General features: G+C 45.0%; 1 protein-coding gene across 1 annotated transcript in view; it reads right to left on the bottom strand.

Moving 5' to 3' along the window:
• The window catches only part of LOC141111849 (uncharacterized), a 270,686-nt gene extending 249,422 nt beyond the window's left edge, over nt 1-21,264 (bottom strand). Inside the window, exon 1 of the mRNA XM_073604011.1 lies at nt 21,151-21,264. Within this exon, the coding sequence (XP_073460112.1) occupies nt 21,151-21,208 (58 nt within the window). The 5' untranslated portion in view covers nt 21,209-21,264. The remainder of the gene's footprint in view (nt 1-21,150) is intronic.
• Nucleotides 21,265-23,600: the final 2,336 nt, after the last annotated feature.

A 23,600-nucleotide genomic window follows, 5' to 3' on the forward strand; every position in this document is an offset into this window, starting at 1 on the left:
GGCATATATTGAAGAATGATAAGGATTTTAAGGATATCTTGCCAGATACACCTAATATTGTTTACAAAAGAGCTCCTACCCTGAGAGACATGATTGTTAAATCTATAGTTGAACCTCCCCCGAAGAATAGCTTCACGTTCTTTTCTGGAAAAGGTTTTTATCCTTGTAGGAATTGCTACGCCTGTCGCCTTACCAAAAAATTTCAAAGGAAGAGGTCAGAATTTACAGCAACCACCACTGGTCAGACCTATCAGATAAGGGACTTTATAGGTTGCCACACTGAAGGTGTAGTTTACTGCCTTCAATGTAGTTGCAATTTACAGTATATAGGCAGCACTAAAAGAGCACTTAAAGTCAGGGTGAAGGAACATGTGCAGAACATTATAAATGGGTTTCCTAAACATAACGTGTCAAAACATTTTGACGCGGTACAGAATCGAGATCCTTCACAGCTACAATTCTGGGGTATTGAGAAGTATAGTACATCATGGAGGGGTAGCCATAAGATTAGAACGATAAGTCAGAAAGAGTCAAAATGGATATACACTATGAAAAGTTTAGTGCCGGGAGGCCTAAATGTCGAGTTTGACCTTAATTGTTTTTTGAGTAACTTTTAATATATTAGGCTATTTGCATCTGTTTGTTTTATTCATGATCTGGAGTGCGATTCTCGCTTAATTTCCGATGTGCAGTAGCCGCATTTTACCACCTCCCGTATATTCGTCCACGTCATGCAGCCAAATTAAGGCAATTTTTAAAGCTCCCCTTTTTATATATTTTTTTTTATATATTTTTAAGAAAATCAATTTTTGTATAACTATTAAAGTTTTGTTTTAAGTACATTTGGTGCATATTATAGGTTAGCTGTTTTTTTTTAGTGATTTATACCATAGTCCTACTTCTAGATTTAGAATTATAATTTTTTTGTATTTTTTATTTTCCATTTTTTATTTTTATTATTTATTTTTATTATGTACTTTTTATTTTTCATTTTTCTTTATTCCCCTTTTTTCTATATTCTAGTATTTATTTGTTATTGTTTATTTTTATTTTTTATTTGTTGATTTTCATCTGTATTTTTAGTTTTATTTTATCATTTATTTTTATTTTTATTATTTATTATTTATTTATTTTTTTATTTATTTATTTTTTACTTTTATTTTTACTTTTTTTTTATTTATTTTTTAATTTAATTTTTCTAATATATTTTGGTTTTAAAATATTTTCTCACAGGGGTAAAATTATTAGCAGTAGTGATGTCTCAATTGAGTTCATTACCCTGTATAAATATGTTCATGGCCCGATATATCAAATGTGTTAAACTTGTTTGAATTTTCTACAAACGGAAGACGGAATTTGGTTTGGTGAGAAGTCATGGGCTGTAAAATAATTAGACCCCATGTTGACTCTCAGTCTCCGTTTACCTACGAGCACGCCTTTTTAGAAGTGTCAGCAGAGGAGTATTATTCATTTCCGGTTTTTCGAGATATATACACAATCGCCACAGCCAATCCGCATCCCCTGATGAAGTCACGTGATGACGTAATGCGTAGGGAGTGGCCGGAGGTTGAAGTGCACCGTAAGTGACGTGAGAGTGGCGTTCAGACGCCTTGTTTGCTGATGCATGTGTTTGCTGATACATGCTTATATTTAACATTGCAGTGTAGGAGTCCAGCTTTAGTATTTAAATAAACCTTTATGCTTTAACCTTACTACACTATTGGAGCTCTCTTTTTCTCCCACCTTTTGCCTTCCACCCTCGTCTTCCCCCTCCCCCCCCCCCCTCGAGCGGAGGTGACGAGGTCGGATGAGGACTCTGATGGGAAGTCTGGCTTAGGTGGAACGGAGGACCCCCTGGTGGTCAAGGTTGGAACAACGGAACTGATCCCCTTTATTGCATGCTGATTTATCACGTTTGGGAAGGTGGTCGTACTTAGAGTGGAACAGAGGACCCCCCGGTGGTCAAAGTTGGAACAACGGAACTGACTCACTCTATTACATGCTGATTTATTACGTTGTGAAGGTGAGGGCTCTGTGAGCTCATTATTTGGATATATACCTCTCCCTGCCCACTGTCTTTTACTGGAACGATTTATACATGATTCCTTCTTTTAGACATTTTTTTGAAGAGTACATATGACTTTTTGAAGATCTTATTAAGAGACTATTACTACTCTCTTTTGCCCTGGGATTGATCTATTTATTTTTCACATTTGTGTGTCTTACTTATTTAATATTCTTATAGACACTGTAGATTCACTCATTTTATTTAGTGGATATTTATATTAATTTATCATTTAATTTTTTTTTTTGCTGTAGCGCGGGATCACTTTATGGTTGTTATTGGTAGGGTTTTACCCTCACTTCCTGTTTGGCTATGTGACAGGAAGTGAATAAATTTGAGAAGGTGGCAAAATTTGGGAGGTGTCTTCACCCTATCAGGGGTACTGACAAGACTTCTAATCCCTCTGAACTCTATCCCCAAGCAAAAATAAGAGAGGATTTTATTTAGTTGAACTTTGCAAAGACACATTCCTAAATTCACTGTGATGCATGTCAATGGCCCATTTGAGCCTTGTTTAATACAAAACACCAGTTGCCTTTCACTGGAAACATTTGTTAGTCCAGTTCTGGAAATCTGCATCTGCTTTACTATTAATTTACCTCCAAATATGGATTCATGCAGCTAAATGCACCAAATGCATCAGTGCATGTGCCTGTGGTGCATATCTGTTTCCCGGAAGCGGCGGACAGCACACAGGAATGACATCACGCCCCTACAGGAAGTTGCTTGTACTGCTGCTAATTTCTTCCCACCACCATGCCCCACTCACTGTTCTCTGAGGAAGAGATGATCCTTATTTGCAAATTAAGAAAATATTTTTTTTATTTTTTAACATGGGGTGGTGTTTGTGTAGGTCCCTAACCCACATTCATACATATTAGGGCCAATTTAGACAGGATCCAATTTACCTACCAGCATGTTTTCAGAGTGTGGGAAGAAACGGGAGGAAACCCACGCAGGCACAGGGAGAACATGCAAACTCCAGGCAGATGGTGTCACGGGTGGGATTCAAACCAGCCATCCTTTTTGCTGTTAGGTGAAAGTGCTAACTAGGGATGGGCGAACGGGCCAACTTTCGTTGTTCGGACGTTCGGCTAATAGCCGAACAAACGGGTCGTTCGACCGTTTGTTCGCCCTCCCCCCCAACCAACCACAAGGCATTGCGGCATTGAACAGTTCATTGCATGCCGTGATTGGCTGAAGCAGTGAAAGCTTCAGCCAATCAGGGCACAGAGCACTGTCAGAGTCATGATTGGACACGGTCATCATGACTTTAGCCAATCATGGCTGGATACATGATAAAAGTGTTCTTTCAATGGCAGCCATTTTCAGTGTGATTTTGATGTGGGGAGAGATAGAACAGGGCTCTGTTCAGTGCTATTAGTTAGTTAGTGTGCTATACTGTGATATTTTGCTTCAATTATCAGTGTAGAATATTAGTTTAGTGTCAGTCTAGGGATAGTGTGAGGTAGTGAGGAGGACCTTCATTCAACTTCTCATTGTGTGCAGCTAGAGTAGGGACAACTCACATAGTTTCAGTGTAGTGTAGTGAGACCGTGTCAGTAATCTTGACATTAGTATATAGCTAGAGTAAGGACAGTTCAGATAGCTTCAGTGTAGTGACGGTTGAACACCATCTATTTGATTGCGTTACTGCCAGTTTAACGCCATATAGTTTTGCGTGCGTTACTGTCAGTTTAACGTCATATAGTTCTGTGTGTGTTACTACAAGTTTAACACCACATAGTTTTGTGCATTACTGCCAGTTTAACGCCATATAGTTTTGCATGCGTTATTGTCAGTTTAACGCCATATAGTTCTGTGTGTGCTACTACAAGTTTAACGCCATATAGTTTTGCGTGTGTTACTGACAGTTTAACGCCATAAATTTTTGTGCATTACTGCCAGTTTACCGCCATATAGTTTTGCGTGCATTACTGACAGTTTAACGCCATATCGTTTTGCGTGCATTACTGCCAGTTTAATGCCATATAGTTCTGTGTGTGTTACTACAAGTTTAATGCCATATAGTTTTGTGCGTTACTGCCAGTTTAACGCCATATAGTTTTGCGTGCGTTACTGCCAGTTTAACGCCATATCCTATTGCATGCATTACTGCCAGTTTAATGCCATATAGTTTTGCGTGCGTTACTGCCAGTTTAACGCCATATAGTTTTGCATGCGTTACTGCCAGTTTAACACCATATAGTTCTATGTGCGTTACTGCCAGTTTAACGCCATATAGTTCTGTGCGTCACTACGCTTGGCGCATTATATTGCAGCATATTATATTGTATCCGTGGAGTGTGTCTGTGTAGTGTGAGTGCTCAAATTAAAGTGCACCAAACACCTCTTTACATTGATTAAAGTGCATCTACGTACAGATTTCAACTTCTCCTTTACATTTGCTTATAAGCACCGCCCCGTCCCTCCCAATAATGTCTGGGAGAACAACAAGGAGAGGCAGACGTTCCCTTGGCACTGTAAGGGGGCCAGCAACAAATGTGTCCACAGGCAAAGGTGGACGTGGTGGTCAGTCCTCAGGCAGGGCATAATTTTCTCTGTTTAGTGAGTTTGCCCGTGCTATCTATCCACGGCATGCAGAGGAGGTGGTGGACTGGCTTACTAAACCTTCCTCATCCTCCTCATCCTCTGTCACACAAACAGAGACAAGTGTGCAGTCCCCTGCAGTTGCCAGAGTGGATAAACCTGCCTCCTTGTCCACATCTTTTCCTGGCAGTGGAGGCTGCTGAAAGGTAATGACTATCGCAGGGGCAGACTGAAGTGGGTAAGGAGGAGGAGTAGGACGGACAGATTTGCGCCCCTTTTGTGTGGCTTTTAGGTGCTCTTGCCAATGGGTCAGGGACAAGCAGAAGTTGGCAACGGGCTGGCAGCGAGGTACACAATTAGAAGGCAGGCTCGTAGTCGGGGACAGGCGGTGGTTGGCAACAGACTGGCAGCGGAGTACAAGATCAGGAGACAGAACCGTGGTTAGAAGTCCAAGCCGGGGTCGGTGCAGGGAGCAGAGGCAGACAAGGATGCAGGGGTAATCCGAGAGAATGGTCAAAGGAAATCAGGTTTTCAGGATCAGGATCAATCAAGCAAAACAGGAATACAGGAACTAGCTGAAGACAATCCAGCACTGACATTAGTAAGCTGATCATTTAAATAGGGCGCCGTGCGCCATGATTTGTTGGCGTGCACGCGCGCTAACACACACTCGCTCGTGTGGGTGCACCAATGTGCATGCCTGGTCCGGGGCTCGTTCGTTCCTGCAGAAGACTTGGCGTATGCACGTTCGTATCAGAGGAACGAAGACTGACGGCTGGCGCACGGGAATGAGTGCTTGTTACGATTGTTCTCTGACATTGCCCCCTCCTTAGGGGCAGCCTCTGGATGCCCATCTGAGCCATCTTTTCTGGATGGGAGCGATGAAAGGCTTGTATAAGTCTTTAGGCATGGGGGTTTGTCTCAGGCTCCCAGGAATTTTCCTCTGGACCAAAACCTCTCCACTTTATTAGATATTGATTCTGTCCCTGCCTTCTCCTGCAATCTACAATTGTCTCGATCTCGAACTCCTCCTCTCCATCCACCATTATAGCTTCTGGGGGTCCCACTTCACGACCCGGAAAGGGATTTACCACATCGGGTTTCAGTAGGGCGGTATGAAACACAGGGTGGATCTTAAATGAGTCAGGAAGTTCAAGTTCATAAGCCACTGGGTTAATCTTTTTCTTGATCGGAAAAGGTCCCAAGTATCTAGGTCCCAGTTTCCTGGACAGACATGCAAATTTCAGATTTACTGTTGAGAGCCACACATGTTTGCCAACCAAATCCAGTTCCCCTCTCCTCCTCTTGTCGAAGAATCTTTTGTTATCTTCTTGTGCCCTGGAAATGGTCTCTCTCAGCACCTGGTTATTGGTAGCAAAGAAGTTTAATCTATCCTGGACAGCTGGCAAATTAGAATCCAGGATCAATGTTGGTAAAAAAGAGGGATGAAACCCATAGTTGGAGAAGAAGGGTGATTGGTCGGTGGCTGCATGGGCAGAGTTATTAAATGTGAATTCTGCCAAGGGCAGTAGTGGAGCCCAATCTTCCTGGGTAAAGGAGGAGAAGCAGCGTAGGTACTGCTCCAGCGTCTGATTAGTACGCTCAGTCTGCCCATTGGTCTGAGGGTGGTAGGCCAAAGAGAAACTGAGTTAGATGCCCAGGGCTTCACACAGTGCTTTCCAAAACCTTGAAGTGAACTGCACACCATGATCTGAAACAATGTCACTAGGAATTCCATGCAGTCTAACAACCTCTTTAATGAAAACTTTGGCAGTTTCTGTTGCTGATGGGGTCCCTTTCATGGGGATAAAATGTGCCATCTTGGAGAGGCGATCAACCACCACAAAGATGGATGAGAACCCTTCAGAAGGGGGAAGTTCCACAATAAAATCCATTGCGATTTTATCCCAGGGTCTTTCAGGAATGGGCAGTGGTCTTAGTAATCTCCATGCTTTGCTTTTACTATTCTTGTTCCTGAGGCAGATCGGGCAAGAACTGACATATTTCCTGCAATCCCTTGCTAGGTTAGGCTACCAGAAATGTCTCTGGACCAAGTCCATGGTCTTGTATCCCCCGAAATGGCCGGCCAACGGGTAGTCATGGCAAACTTGCAAGATGGTAGTGTGCAGATTCTGTGGTATAAAAACCTTATTATCCTGCCAATAGAGTCCATCATTTTCCTGAAGGTTCATATCTGAGGGCAGAGACGTTCCCCTGGATACTTGACGAATCTGTGACAAAAAATCGGCTTGTGTCAGTAGAAAATGTCCAGCCTGTAGGATGGTATCCGGTTGGGGTGGAACTTTGACTTTCGTGAACATGCGGGATAGCGCGTCGGGTTTCACATTTTTGGACCCGGGATGGTAGGTAATGTGGAAACTGAAGCGGGAAAAAAAAAGAGCCTATCTTGCTTGTCTGGGTCTGAGGCATTTGGTGGTTCTGAGGTATTCTAAATTTTTGTGATCTGTGAAGATCAGTATTGGGTGTGCTGCTCCCTCCAAGAGATACCGGCACTCTTCCAGGGTCGATTTGATCGCCAACAGCTCTCGGTCTCCCACATCATGGTCCCTTTCTGATGGCCCTAATGTCTTTGAGAAAAAAGCCCTGGGGTGCATTAGAGATTTAGGTCCTTGGCGCTGGGACAAGATGGCCCTCACAGCGCTTTCTGAGGCATCCACTTCCAGGATGTAGGGAAGGGCAGGATCGGGATGCTTCAGTACCGGAGCAAAGGTAAATAGTCCCTTTAATTTGTCAAATGCAGCTTGAGCTGCCTCAGTCCATTAAAAACAGTTCTGTTTCTTGGTGAGTTGGGTGATGGGCATGATGATACCAGAGAAGTTCTTAATAAGTTTCCTGTAATAATTAGAGAAGCCGATAAAACATTGTAACCCTTTCTTATCAATTGGAGGTGGCCAGGACATTATAGCTGAGACCTTTTGAGGATCTATTGCCATACCTCCAGTAGAGATTACCAGTCCGAGAAAGTGAATGGTCTGCCATTCAAATTCACATTTCTCGGCCTTAGCATAGAGTCTGTTTTGTCTTAATCTAAGAAGGACCTGCTTCACATGGCCACAATGTAATTCTAGAGACCGAGAAGATCAGAATGTCATCCAGGTAAACGATCATGAACAAGTCTAGGAAGTCTCTGAAGATGGTATTGACGAAGTGCTGAAAAGTTGCCAGAGCGTTGCATAGACCTAAGGGCATAACGAGGTACTCCAAATGTCCCCCAGGGCAGGACCTGGACCCCTATAACCATTGTATGCTTAATTACTTGCATTTAAGCCTTCAAAATGGGCACTTTGATATTTGACGTTCGGGTTCCATTGACTTTAATGGGGTTTGTTATTCGGGTCCGAGCGTTCGCGGTGTTCGGACGTTCTGGTCCAAACCGAACACGGGTCCATTCGGCCCATCCCTAGTGCTAACCACTACACCACTGTGCTGCACAGTATCTTTAGATGTAGGTTCTTGTGTCCACCAGCAGAGAGAAGTTGGGTAGATGCCACACTCCCAATTCTGGAGGCATAATAATGGTCTAGCACATCATGCCTAGTCATGTCTGTGAATGTCAGAGTTTTACAATGCTTCATGGGATGTGAAGTTCTGCAACAGCTGGAGAACCGTTGTTTGAAGATTCCGGATCACTCTAGCATGTCTTGAAAAAATGTGGTTTCTCATGTGCCTTGTATATTGCCCAAGAAATATTGTTTGGAAAACACAAGTGGGTCATGGCACATCTACATTACAAATTTGGCACTTAAGATGCACTATGCAATCTGATTGGCCAACCTCTGTACAACTCGGCAAAATAGGTAATAGAAAGACGCACTTGAACGATTAATTAAAATTATAGAACATTAAACAGGCTCTTGCACTAAATCTATTTTTTTTAAGATCTAACTGATTGCGGTGTATGGTCACCTATAAAGATCAAGATCTGAAAATATTAATTTATTGGGTTTAGAAATACTTATCTGTTCTTTGTAATGTATTGAAAGATTTGGGTACAAATAGAAAAAAAAAACATTTCAAAGATATATTAGAAGTAATAGGAATGAGATTAGCATCAAAAGGGTAAATCCACTGAGAAAACCTACTAATTGCCTAACAATACACATCCAATGAGATGAAATTAACCAATTGAATTGGGCGTGCGCTATTATTAATGAGAAAACCGCAGTCACCCTAGTGCCAGTTGCAGTTTACATATTTCAATCGTTTCACGTTCAATCAATGACTTTTCCAGTGCACCAATTAAGGTGTGAACCAGCGCAGCACATTCGTCTTAGTAAATCACCCCCATAGTGTTCATAAAAAAAGAGGCAAAAAGGGCACCTAAATCCCAAATATATGTAGAGATGGGGGTCCGAGGAGGAGAAATGAGGAGGGGGGTGTGGGGGGGATCTGAGGAGGAGAGATGAGGAGAGGGGGTGTGGGAGATCTGAGGAGTAGAGATGAGGAGAGGGGGTGTGGGGGGGGGTCTGAGGAGGAGAGATGAGGAGAGGGGGTGTGTGGGGATCTGAGGAGGAGAGATGAGGAGAGGGGGTGTGGGGTGGTCTGAGGAGGAGAGGGGGTGTGGAGGGGTCTGAGGAGGAGAGATGAGGAGAGGGGGTGTGGGGGGGTCTGAGGAGGAGAGATGAGGAGAGGGGGTGTGGGGTGGTCTGAAGAGGAGAGATGAGGAGAGGGGGTGTGGGGGGTCTGAGGAGGGGAGATGAGGAGAGGGGGTGTGGGGTGATCTGAGGAAGAGAGATGAGGAGAGGGGGTGTGTGGGGATCAGAGGAGGAGAGAGGAGGAGATGGGGTGTGGGGAGGTCTAAAGGGGGAGAGATGAGGAGAGAGGGTGTGGAGTATGTCTGAGGAGGAGAGATGAGGAGAGGGGGTGTGGGGGGTCTGAGGAGGAGAGGGGGTGTAGGGTTGTCTGAGGAGGAGAGATGTGGAGAGAGGGGGTATGGGGGGTCTGAGGAGGAGAGATGTGGACAGGGGGTGAGAGGGGGGTCTGAGGAGGAGAGATGAGGAGAGGGGGTGTGGGGTGATCTGAGGAGAGAGGGTGTGGGAGGGTCTGAGGAGGAAAGATGAGGAGAGGGGGTGTGGGAGGGTTTGAGGAGGAGAGATGAGGAGAGGGGGTATGGGGAGGTCTGAGGAGGAGAGATGAGGAAAAGGGGGTGTGGGGGGGTCTGAGGAGGAGAGATGAGGAGAGGGAGTGTGGGGGGTCTGAGGAGGAGAGATGAGGAGAGCGGATGTGGGGATATCTGAGGAGGAGAGATGAGAAGAGAGGGTGTGGGGGGTTTGAGGAGGAGAGATGAGGAGAGGGAGTGTGGAGAGGTCTGAGGAGGAGAGATGAGGAGAGGGGGTGTGGGGGGGTCTGAAGAGGAGAGATGAGGAGAGAGGGTGTGGGAAGGTCTGAGGAGGAGAGATGAGGAGTGAGGTTGTGGCAGGGTCTGAGGAGGAGAGATGAGGAGAGGGGGTGTGGGGGGTCTGAGATGGAGAGATGAGGAGGGGTGTGTGGGGGGTCTGAGATGGAGAGATGAGGAGGGGGGTGTGGGGAGGTCTGAGAAGGAGAGATGAGGAGAGGGCGTGTGGGGGGATCTGAGGAGGAGAGATGAGGAGAGGGGGTGTGGAGGGATCTGAGGAGGAGAGATGAGGAGAGGGGGTGTGGGGGGATCTGAGGAGGAGAGATGAGGAGAGGGGGTGTGGGGTGGGTCTAAGGGGAAGTGATAAGGAGAGGGGGTGTGGGGGGTCTGAGGATAAGGAGAGGGGGTGTGGGGAGGTCTGAGGAGGAGAGATGAGGAGAGGGGGTGTGGGGGGGTCTGAGGAGGAGAGGGGAGGTGGGGGTGGTTTGAGGAGGAGAGGGGAGGTGTCGGGTGGTTTGAGGAGGAGAGGGGAGGTAGGGGGTGGTTTCAGGAGGGGAAAGGAGGTGTCAGGTGGTTTGAGGAGGAGAGGGGAGCTGGGGGGTGGTTTGAGGAGGAGAGGGGAGCTGGGGGTGGTTTGAGGAGGAGAGGAAGTGGGTGGGTGGTTTGAGGAGGAGAGGGGAGGTGGAGGGGTGGTTTGACTAGGAGAGGGGAGGTGGGGGTGGTTTGAGGTGGAGAGAGGAGGTAGGGGGTGGTTTGAGGGGGAGAGGGGAGGTGGGGTGTAGTTTGAGGAGGAGAGGGGAGGTGAGGGTGGTTTTAGGAGGAAAGGGGTGGTTTGAGGAGGGGAGGGGAGGTGGGGGGTGGTTTGAGGTGGGGAAAGGAGGTGTCGGGTGGTTTGAGGAGGAGAGGGGAGGTAGGGGGTGGTTTGAGGAGGAGAGGGGAGGTAGGGGTGGTTTGAGGAGGAGAGGGGAGGTAGGGGGTGGTTTTGAGGGGGAGAGGGGAGGTAGGGGGTGGTTTGAGGAGGAGAGGGGAGGTGGGGTGGTTTGAGGAGGAGAGGGGAGGTAGGGGGTGGTTTAAGGAGGAAAGGGAGTTGGGGGGTGGTTTGAGGAGGAGAGGGGAGGTGTCGGGTGGTTTGAGGAGGAGAGTGGAGTTGGGGGTGGTTTGAGGAGGAGATGGGGAGGTGGTGGGGTCTAAGGAGGAGAAGGGAGGTGGTGGGGGGTCTGAGGAGGAGAAGGGAGGTGGAGTGGGTCTGAGGAGGAGAGGGGAGGTAGGGGGTGGTTTGAGGAGGGGAAAGGAGGTGTTAGGTGGTTTGAGGAGCAGAGAGGAGGTGGGGGTGGTTTTAGGAGAAGAGGGGAGGTAGGGGTGGTTTGAGGAGGAGAGAGGAGGTGGGGGGTGGTTTGAGGAGGGGAAAGGAGGTGTCGGGTGGTTTGGGGAGGGGAGGCGGGGGTGGTTTGAGGAGGAGAGGGAAGGTAGGGGGTGGTTTGAGGAGGAGAGGGGAGGTGAGGGGTGGTTTGAGGAGGAGAGGGGAGCTAGGGGTGGCTTGAGGAGGAGAGGGGAGGTAGAGGGTGGTTTGAGGAGGAGAGGGGAGGTGGGGGTGATTTGAGGAGAGATGTGTGTGGGGGGAAGGGGGGCCTAGGAGGAGAGGGGAGTTGGGGGGAGGTCTAAAGCTTAGTTTTCTCCCCCTTTTCCTTTTGTACACAGTCAGCTTTTTCTCCCCCTCTCCAGTCATGTCACATGATAAGGGTAGAGAGAATAAGAAGAGCAGTGTAAAACAAGCCAGAATCCTCTGCTGAGCAGAATCTGGCTGCTCTTCTTGTGACATGAAATTGCCCTGATGAAATGTTTCCCCCCTGGTATGTTTGGCCTTGTTACAGACACACAAGGTGACACACACAGGTTACAATGGCAATAAAGGGTTAATTTCCCTCATCGCCATTCACCAAACACGCAAATTTTCAGGGTGTTCACCGGGTTTTCCCCTCGACGGACACCCTGCAATGCACTGAGCGCCGCACGGTGCATCTGCACCCTGATTGGGCAAAGTTTTGCCCAATCTGGGCACAGTGTTGGCTGGTTGTTAAGGAACGGATAAATAAAAACAAACGTAGAATACACTTTCCACAAGTTGACGATGTCAACATGTATATTAATAATTGCCGATTCGTCAGTTAGATGGGATACCTCCAAAGCTCACAGAGATCAATGTAAAAAAAGTTGATGGTGGTGGAGCAAAGGGATGCCCCAGAAAAGCAATTTCTTTTCTGGGGCATCCCTTTGCTCCACCACCATCAACTTTTTTACATTTTTAAGGAACAGGGCCGGTGTTTGGACAAAATGTTGAACCTGGCAGAAAGTCGAACCCACATCACTTCCTGGGGAGCACGTTAAGGGTACAGAGGACTACAACATATCCTGTTTTTGTGTCAGCCAGCTTGCCTAGGTAATCTACCATGTCGTAGTCCTGGGTCCCCTTAACATGCTCCCCAAGTTTGGTGTCCCTGTCACTTATGGTTCGGGAGCAATGCCATGTCAAGCTGACCAAGATTTCCCATAGACGCCAATGTTAAATGATAAAAACAATGTCAATTTTGCAGTAGCTAGTGAATTTACATGCGCATGCGCTGTATCGTCAGTCGAGGAATTTGACATGCAAATTCCTGAGTGCACCGACGTCAGCGCTGAAGCAATTGATGATGCGTTGCGCATGCACAGTGTTTTCAGATTTGCACAACAGCTGTGACATGGGTTCAATTTTCTGCTAGGTTCAACATTTTGTCCAAATACCAGGAAGCCAGCCACCATGTCCTGAACAACCGATGAGTGATCAGCTGTCAATGGGTTTCCCCAATGACAGCTGAAAAAAAAGTGCCTGTAAAAAAGAAAGAAAGAAAAAAGAGTGGGATTCCTGCCGTCCATACCAGGGGTCGTTTCCCCTCCCATCCATAGCAGGCTATTCGGGTCTGGTATGGATTTTAAGGGGAATCCAATGCCAAAATTTAGAAAAAAAACGGTGCGGGGTCCCCCTCAAAATCCACACCAGACCCTAATCTGGGCATTCAGTCTGGCAGGTGAGGAAGGGGGGGTGAGCGAGCGTAAAAACCCCTCCTGAACAATACTAGGCCACATGCCCTCAACATGGCGGGGTGAGTGCTTTGGGGTAGGGGGGGCATGTTGATGGGGACAAGGGCCTTTTCCCTACTAACCCTTGACGATGATTGCCTGAGTCTAAGGACGGGGGGCTTATTGGAATCTGGAAGCCGCCTTTAACAAGGGGGCCCCCAGATCCCACCCCCCTATGTGAATGGCTATCAGGTAAATCATATCCCTACACATTCACCAAAAAAGTGTCAAAAAGTAATAACCACAAAAAAACTATTTTTTGTAAAGTCCCTCAAAGCAAATCCATCATCAATCTTGACGCCCACCAGACCCGAAAAATAGAAAAAAAAAATCTTTTGCCTCCTTGGAGGCCTCCCGCCATCTGCCCGCTCTGCGCTTTGACAGTTCTTATATAGGCAAGGGGTGGGGCCACCCGGCTATGTCTCCGCTCACAGACCCCAACAACCACAGCTCATGGTTGTCGGGAAGAGGCCCTTGTCCCCATCAAGCCCCCTGGCCACAAAGCACCCATTCTTCAATTGCAACCACAAGTCATTTTAAACAGGATTTGACTTTTTTTTTTCTTTAGAAAATGTCTTACTGTAGCATGTTCTGTATATGCTACAAATGCACCACTTTACAGGCACATTAAGGGACCCCCCCCAGGCACTATATATAAAGGAATTTTTTTAACTTTAAAGAGGAAGTGAACCCTGGTGGGTTTTACTTCCTCTTTATTTCCCTGCAAAGAAAACGCATAATGGGCTACTATGCATCACTCTAACATCACTCCTAGGGAGGGTCTCTGGATGGTGACTGCGGATGTCTCATTCCTCTATACCATCATTCCCCACCACTTAGGCTTACAGGCGGTGGAATTGTTTCTCAATCGAGACTCTAATTTACCTCCTGCACAAATTCTATTCATTATGGAACTTTTGCAATATGCTGCGAGCCATAGTTACTTCTGGTTCGAACAGCAGTTTTATCGACAGGACCGCGGCGTGGCCATGGGAGCTAAATATGCCCCGAGTTTGGCCAACATTTTCATGGCCAAATGGGAGGAGGACGTCATCGACGCCCCCAGGAGACCCGAGGTGCTCCTGTGGGCTAGATATATTGATGACGTCCTCCTCCTTTGGGATGGAGGGGAGACTGAGCTTCACAACTTTATGAACACCCTTAACATCAATGACCGAGGTATCAGACTAAATTTTGAAGCCAGCCAGGAAACCATCCACTTCCTCGACCTGAAGATTCAGATCTTGGAAGGACAGTTCGTGACGTCTACATACTTCAAGGCAACTGACAGGAACTCTTATATCTCTGTAGACAGTTGCCACCACGAACCGTGGCTGAAAGCCATCCCATATGGACAATTTTTGCGCCTCAGACGCAATTGTTCAGACATAGCCACCTTTGACCACCAGGCATCTATTCTGATTGAAAGATTCCTGGAGAAGGGATATGAACGTTCTTCCCTCTCACAGGCCGTGAATTTAGCAAGGGATAGGGATAGAACAACTCTGCTAGCTGAGGTTCCCAGACCTAGGAACGAGGTTTTAGAGACCTGTACCATTTATCACCACTTATTCGGTCCAACATCGTGCCATTAAGCAATTAATACAAAAACATTGGCACGTCCTTGGTAGCGATTTGACTCTTAAAGCCATTTTACCACCAAGACCTAGGGTAATCTTTAAGGGAGCAGCCTCCTTGGGAAATAAGATAGCACCCACTGTTCAGGACCCCCCACGGGAAAATAGATCTTTCCTACAAAACCTAATGGGGTTCTATAGGTGTGGGAGATGTCAAGTGTGTTCCCTAAATACTAATAGATCAAGACGTATTACGTCCTTTTTATCCACCAGCACTGGAGTTTCACACGACATCGAACCATTCATCACCTGTAGTTCTGAAGGGGTGGTTTATCTATTACAATGCCCGTGTGGTCTCCAATATATAGGGAGGACCAAAAGGGCCCTAAGGGTTCGTTTAAACGAGCACATAGGGAACATTAGAAGAGGGTATGATAAACACCCCGTTTCCAGGCACTACGACCAATTCCATGCTAGGGACCCCTCCAAGACTCTATTTGTGGGCATAGACAAATATAAACCCCATTGGCGGGGCAGCTCACTTATTAGGGAGATTTCTAAGTCAGAGATGTCCTGGATATATAAGGTTAAAAGTTATGTACCATATGGAATGAATGTAGATACTGACATTAATGCTTTCATTAATAATGCCTGAATTAGGAGATGTATTGAAATATGTCTTTCTCCCTCTCTTTGCATATAAAATTTTTTTGGGGGTTACTTTTGATCTGGATCCCCACGTCCGGACCACCGGATATGCCCTGCGATTAGCGTGTAGTTTATCATTGTAGCATCTATTGAGTTTATATTTTAAAAAATTTTTTCCTACTATACATCAATATAGGTATCTCATTTTAAAGACACATGAGATTTTTCGATAGCCACTAGGAGTTGTTTTAGATTGGGCCTGTATGTGTCACCATTCAGGCCCCATATATTTAATTTTTATTTTTAATAATTAAATTTATAGCTGGGGTGTCCGTTTATTTGACATATCCAATTTGTTGTTATGCGATCTTTTGAGATATGCATCCCCCAATGCAAACCTATACTACTTATTAGTGCTCTGGGTTGCCACGGGTGACCAATTTTTGATATGGTTGCTTTTGACAATATGTATGTGGCACAGGCGCTTTCTTACAGTTTGTTTTATTATGATTCACTCTTATTGTTATGCATTTTTTATACTTACACTATTCATTTTTTGTGTTCACCCACACAGCCATCTGACTGTCCATTAATAGGAGACTGGCTTTGAGGGCGTACATTTTTATTTTGACCACTAGGGGTCGTTTCCTGTACTTTGTACATGTCCCCTTGTGACACATTTCTTGGTTTTTGCTTGTGCGTGTCATCATTCACGCCTGAACCTGTTAAACATTTGCTATTAATATCAAACAAGTGTGTTCATACAACCTCGATACACTTAATTTTTTGCATATTCACATTTTTAGTTAAATCAAATGCCAATATCAGTAATTGCTGGGAATGATCTATCTGGGAGTGATTTGACCGCACAGTAACCTGATGTTTTGGCTTAAGATGCCCTATACTGATCATATCAGTTGGCATCTCTATTTATCATATCCTTCATACTTTTTATGTTTTTTTCCTCCTCTCACCTAATTTTTACCCGCGCTACATGTAAGGCTGCCCATTTGTCTATAACATATGCAAATCGACACTAGGGGGTGCGCATGCGCATGAGAACTTGACAAACCCCCCCCCGAGTGGGTGGATCCCCTCTCTTGAAGTGAGATTGACTGACGTCTATCCAGTCCGAGGTCGCACAGGCGCGGTAGCACTGGGACCAGGAACGTCACAGGCTCATAGGGAAATGTAGATTCTGTTCGCGCATGCGCACTAGCAAGAAGTGCGCTCGAGGCTAATGCGGAAGTCCGGCGTGGGAGATTCCAGCGCTGAGGCTAGGTGCGTTATGGGCTCATAGGGGAGTGTAGACCCGGTTCGCGCGTGCGCACTAGCAATACGTGCGCTCGAGGCTAATGCGGAAGTCCGGCGTGGGGGATTCCAAGGTGAGGCTCATTTTTTGTCATTTGTTGTTATTTAAGGGAGGTGATGCGATGAGCAGCTCGTGCCCCTGGAAGACGCATTTTTTTGCGAAACGCAGCGTAGGGCTGAGCGGTATCATCGCGCTACCTCCCACTGTCGCTGTACATCTAACAGGATGAGCTATCTGTGGTCATCCGGCCGGTGCCACAGTTTGTTCTTCCATCTGATGATGCTGATTGTCGTATTTTACATGTGAGTGTTTATACTTTTTTTTTAAATAAATTGCTATCGGATTTTACACTATGGGAGCCCTCCTCTTCTTTTCTTCTATGTTGACATTGCTTTGCTGAGGGCTGAGCCCCCTTCTTGTGGACCCACCCATCTCCATTCCAACACCTGATGTCCCTTCCAGTTTCCATTTCCATCCTTGCTCCTGGAAAGTTCGGACCACTAGGATCACAAAAGCCCTTCTAGACCCTCTGTAACGGGGGGTCATGGAGTTCTGGTAAGCGGCCAGGCTCTTACTGTCGGTGGTGGTTCTATACAGCTGAGGCCACATGCGGTTGAAAAACCCGTGATTGCTATCTCACTATTTTTGGGTTCTCCTTATGGACTATTTTTAATTATTCACAATGATTTTCTAATAGATTCATTTTGTTTGGACTTCATTTTTACATTTGTTTGCACTGATTGTGATTTGTTTGCACTGATTGGTTCCATACATCTGAGGCTCCATGCGGTTGAAAAACCGTGATTGCTATTTCACTATTTTTGGGTTCTTTTTATGGATCACTTTTAATCATTCACAACGATTTTCTAACAGATTCATTCTGTTTGGACTTCATTTTTATTTATTTATTTATTTATTTATATTTTTTTGCACTGATTGTAACATATTATTGCATATATGGTTTATATATTCCCTTACACAGGTTGCATTTAGTGGTTTTGATGTGACTATTTAGCCACACATTCACTCTTTCACATAGCGCGAATCATCCCATTTTTTCTCTTGCTTACGTTTTGTGTTTGTGTCACATTTTAGATATCGCTGCTTTTTCATCACATTTAGATTTTTTGTAGCGCAATTATTTTTCTTCTTTTTCCATTATGTGTCACTTACCTGAAACCGAAGCCTGTGGTGTCACCGTTGTCCCCACTAGCAGCGAGGGTCCATCTTCACCCCTCTTCCTTCCGGGGCCGCGAACTCCGGCTCTGTGACTGGCTGGAGTCGCATGACACGCGGGAGCCACCAGTCAGGGCATTACCCCTATTAGAAATGGCACGATGTGCCCTTTTAAAAGTGTGCATGCGCCGTAGTCATCGGCGCTTGGCTTTTTCGTAAATATCTCCTAAACCGTGCAGGTTTAGGAGATATTCCCAGCACCTACAGTAGGTAAAAGTGGTTGTACAACCACTTTTAAGCAATTTTAAAATCACTGCTTCTTAAAAAATGATTGTTTAAAAAAAAATGTTATTGATAACCTTTACCTGGACCCCCATACCCCTTTTATGGCCAAATGCTTGCATATACGCCTTCAAAATGGGCACTTGATTTTTCCTTTTTGGCTCCCATAGGCTCCAATAGGGTTCCCTGTTTGGGTTAGAACATTTCCCCTGTGCGGGAGTTCTGCTGCAAATCGAACAGGGGGGTGTTCAACCCATCCCTACTATGTGTACATAGTCAGTGAGTTTGTTAGCCCTCACATGGATGCACTGAGCAGGCTAGATACTGAGCCATGAGGAGCAGAAAAGCACTGTCAACAGACCTGCGTAACAAGGACCTTTATAAAGATGGAAAAGGATATAAAAAGATATCCAAAGCCTTGAATATTCCAGGAAGTACTGTTCAATCACTTACAAAGAAGTGGAAAATTCGGGGATCTCTTGAAACCAAGCCAAGGTCAGGTAAATCTAGAAAGATTGCAGCCATAACTGCCAAAAGAATTGTTCGGGATACAAAGAAAACCCCCACAGGTAACTTCAGGAGAAATACAGGCTGCTCTGCAAAAAGACAGTGTGGTTATTTCAAGGAGCACAATACGATGATACACAATACGATGATACACAATACGATGATACACAATACGATAATACTTGAACATAAATGAGCTGCATTGTCGAGTTGCCAGAAAGAAGCCTTTACTGCGTCAATTCCACAAAAAAGCCTGGTTACAATATACTGACAACACCTTGACACGCCTCAGCTTCTAGCACAATGTCATATTTAGTGACAAAACAAAAATATGCGCTCTTGGGAGATCTCAAAGGTGCGGTTCATGCAGGACGACCAAAGACTTTGCATGATCTGGAGGCATTTTGCCAAGGTAAATGGGCAACTATACCGCCTGCAAGAATTCAGAACCTCATAGGCAACTATTACAAAAGACTGTGCACTGTCGTTGATGATAAAGTGGGAAATACACACCATTAGGAACTAAGGGGGTGCAGACTTTTGAATGGGGGGGGGGCAATTAATTGGTTTACTTGTTGCCATGCTTTGTTTTATGATTGGGCCATTCTGTTATCACGTCCAGTCACAAAATATGAATCCCATAAGAAATAAAATAATTGGGTTTTGCCGACTCATTTCTTCCTTAAAAATGGTACAGCCTGTATATTACCAATTCTCCAAGAGGAGGCAAAGGTTTGAGCACAACTTTATATATATATAATTTATTTATTCAAGTTTAATAATATTCAATCTTTTTTTGAAAATGTAAAGCAAAAGCCCAATACCCAATCATTCTTTTCCCCTTCAGTTCCTTCTAATACATGTGAACTGCTCTTTGTTGAATTACCCCTCAGTGTGATGACAGACAGAGACAAGACAGACACAAGAATGTGACCATTCCTGTCCGTAGCCAAAAATAAATATTTGTGTAACGTATCCTCCTGTATACATGTAATAAAGTGGTTCTAAAGACAGGTTTTTCACCTTCATGCATTCTATGCATTGACCACTTTAAGGACCGTGCCTATTTTTCAAACTTGTTATTTAGAAGTTCAAATCTTTTTTTTTTTTTTGCTAGAAAATTACTTAGAACTCCCAAACATTATATATTTTTTTTCTAACACCCTAGAGAATAATATGGCGGTTGTTACAATACTTTCTGTCACACCGTATTTGCGCAGCGATCTTACACGCGCACTTTTTGTGGAAAAAAAAATCACTTTTTTGAATTAAAAAATAAGACAACAGTAAAGTTAGCCCAATTTTCTTTTTTATATTGTGAAAGATGATGTTACGCCGAGTAAATTGATACCCAACATGTCACGCTATAAAGTTGCGCCCGCTCGTGGAATGGCGACAAACTTTTACTCTTAAAAATCTCCATATGCAAAGTTCAAAAAATTCTACAGGTTGCATGAGTTACAGAGAAGATCTAGGGCTAGAATTATTGCTCTCGCACTAACAATTTTTTTTTTATTATTGCATTTTAGTGTGAATATGAGATGTGAGGTATTTTTGACCCCAGATCTCATATTTAAGAGGTCCTGTCATGCTTTTTTTTTCTATTACAAGGGATGTTTACATTCCTTGTAATAGGAATAAAAGTGACACATTTTTATTTTTTTTTAAAACAGTGTAAAAAACAAAACAAAAGGTAAAATAAATAAGAAAAAAAAAAAGTTTAAACGCGCCCCGTCCTGCCGAGCTCCCGTGCAGAAGCGAACGCATACGTGAGTAGCGCCCGCATATGAAAATGGTGTTTAAACCATACATGTGAGATATCACCGCGATCGGTAGAGCGAGAGAAATAATTCTAGCCCTAGACCTCCTCTGTAACTCAAATAATGCAACCTGTAGAAATTTGTAAACGTCGTCTATGGAGATTTTTAAGGGTAAAAGTTTGTCGCCATTCCACAAGCGCGCGCAATTTTGAAACGTGACATGTTGGGAATCAATTTACTCGGCGTAACATTATCTTTCACAATATTAAAAAAAATGGGCTAACTTTACTGTTGTCTTATTTTTTTATTCAAAAAAGTGTATTTTTTCCAAAAAAGTGTGCTTGTAAGACCGCTGCCCAATTATGGTGTGACAGAAAGTATTGCAACAACCGCCATTTTATTCTCTAGGGTGTTAGAACCTCCAAACATTATACTTTTTTTTTTAAGTAATTTTCTAGCAAAAAAAAATGTTTTTAACTTGTAAACAACAAATCTCAGAAAGAGGCTCGGTCCTTAAGTGGTTAAGAGGGCAAATCCTTCCGGGGCTGAAGTGATTAAAACCCATAACACACCCAAAGTCAATCTTGCTTTGGTACAAGGCCCCAATATCATTTGCTTAACACTCTCTTACCTATTGGCCTAGAAAATGGCAGATGACTGATTTCTACAATTTGGGTCCCCAACTTGAACCCAGGTACGTTCAGTTCATTACTAATAGCATTGCCAGAAAACCTGTGTTGTACGGCTCTGTAATGTATCCTTGGGTACAATGACATTAAATACAGAAGAGTAACACTCACCTGATCCTAGGAGGAGAAGAAAGAAGATTATATGCAGAATTTTCAGCCCGATCCTCATTGTCCCATCCGTGCCGGATCCACTCCAAGAGAAGTGTGAGAGACGTCTGAACTGTATGAATTAATAAACAATGTCTGAATCTTGTTTCACTTTCACTTTTTTTAGAAATCACAGATTCTGGCCTCCTGGCAGCAGTGTATCCTCTCAGGCTGCATTCACACTTCAGCGTTTGGAATCGTGGGCAGATTTGCCACAATTCTGCCCGCAATTTGAAGACACCGATGTGTAAATTGACAAATCACAGGACTGGCATTTGAGATGCCATTCATTTGAACCACATCTCAAATCGCGGTGCGGATCTGCCGCGATAAATCCCGGGACTCGCATTTGAGATGCCATTCATTTGAAAATAGCGATGCAGTCGCGAGAAGCATGTCACCAACCCAAAAAATTCAGGAGCTACTTTTGGGCAACATGCTTCCAGCGATGAGTGTTGCCACGACTGCATCGCAATTTTCAAATGAATGGCATCTCAAATGCGAGTCCCGCGATTTGTCATTCACAATCAGCGCTTTCAAATCTTGCGCAGAAACGCGGCAAATCTTCCCGCGGTTCAAAACACTGAAGTGTGAATGCAGCCTTACACTGTACATGTACAAAAAATAAGAGCACAGAGACAAAGGTATAGAAGAGAATTAAAAAAATCTACATAAGAAGCAAAATAACACAGTAACCATTTGTAAGATAATTTATACATACTGTACCTCCCAACTTTCTGAGATGGGAATGAGGGATACCTATTAGCAAAAGTATGTAGGCATAGGACACACCCCCTGCCACGCCCCCTTAAAGGAGACATATAAAAAAAATGATTGGTTAAACTCACAAGTGCTTTTTTTACATTTATATTGGCTTTTGGAATTTACAAATGCAGCAATTAGGAAACTGGATGAAAGGTTTAGCTCTGGGAAATACTTGACTGAGGTATGTGCAGATATTATGGCTGCTTTTCCTTTCCCCAACCTTATCCTTTTAACTCCCCCCTCCCCCCCAATACAACAATCAGATGACACCAATTATCTTTTTGGGTTTTAAAGGCCATAGCAGCCACTTTATTAACCACTTAAGGACCGAGCCTCTTTTTGAGATGTGTTGTTTACAAGTTAAAAACTGTTTTCTTTGCTAGGAAATTACTTAGAACCCCCAAACATTATACATTTTTTTTCTAACACCCTAGAGAATAAAATGGCAGTCGTTGCAATACTTTCTGTCACACTGTATTTGCACAGCGGTCTTACAAGCGCACTTTTTTTGGAAAAGACTCCATGGCAGCAACGTGTGGGTTAAGTCCCGCCTCTACTCCCCTATAGGACACTACTCCCATAAATCTTTGCTCCCTGCCCATGGCCATGTTCTTTTTTTGTCCTCCTCCGTAGTACCTATGTTGGTCTTCCTACCCGAAGATTTGCTCCCACACGTTTCCACGATCTGGATTGGCCAAGTGGTGACTTGGGATTAGAATGTCGCAGTACTCCGTTAAGCCCTAGCTACCAGGGGGGTATGGAGCGGGCAGTAGAAGAGGCCCTGGAGGAAGCCAGAAACCTAGCCACTGGCAGTCAGGCTGCACATTGGTCTAATAGCCCAGCTAATTAGCTGATGACCTATTTTGCCCCTGAGAAGTCTGGTGAGAGCGCATGCGCGGCGGCGTCCAAGATGGCCGCTTAGACCCACCACAGCAGCCATCTAAGCCCTCGTCCCGGCCCGGCACACTCATCTGCCAACCAGGGACACATCCCGCAACTGCCAGATGTCTTCGAGTTCTGCCCGGAGGAGCCTCATCACCGCACTGAACGAATCTACAGTGCGGACTGGCCATCCAAAAATGGCAGCCGCCTCCTCACAAGGCCTGCCCTGTCTGTCTGATTCCATTGCAGACCAGGATCAAGATGCTCTTCCATCCTCCCAATCATCTGCTGCCACAGTGAGTACCCTCCCTGGGGCCCCCTCACCTGCATCCACTGACTCTCTTATAGGGAGGACACTAGGAGGGGGAGCTCTCACTCCACAGCAGGATCTGCTACACAGCCCGGATCCATGGGACACACAGGCCAGGGATTCCTCCCTCTCCCCCACTGACTTTCCCTCCATGATGGCCGTATTCTCCCAGATGCTTTCAAAAGGCCTATCCCAAACAGCAGCACAGATCACAGCCTCCATACATGCCGATATGCAGCAGATTGGTGCCAGGATTGAGGTGATCGAGCAAAAATCTGACCAAGCTATTTTGAGAATTAACCAAAACACTGCTAGGATCCAGGAGCTCCAGGACCAACTAGAGACTGCCACCTCTAAAATAGATGACCTCGAGAACTGGTCGAGACGTTACAACTTCCACATTAGGGGTCTCCCTGAATCCGTTAAGGACACCCACATGGCAGTCCAAGACTTTATT

This window comes from Aquarana catesbeiana, linkage group LG11 (assembly GCF_042186555.1).
Source record: "Aquarana catesbeiana isolate 2022-GZ linkage group LG11, ASM4218655v1, whole genome shotgun sequence".
In the NCBI taxonomy this organism is placed as follows: Eukaryota; Metazoa; Chordata; class Amphibia; order Anura; family Ranidae; genus Aquarana; species Aquarana catesbeiana.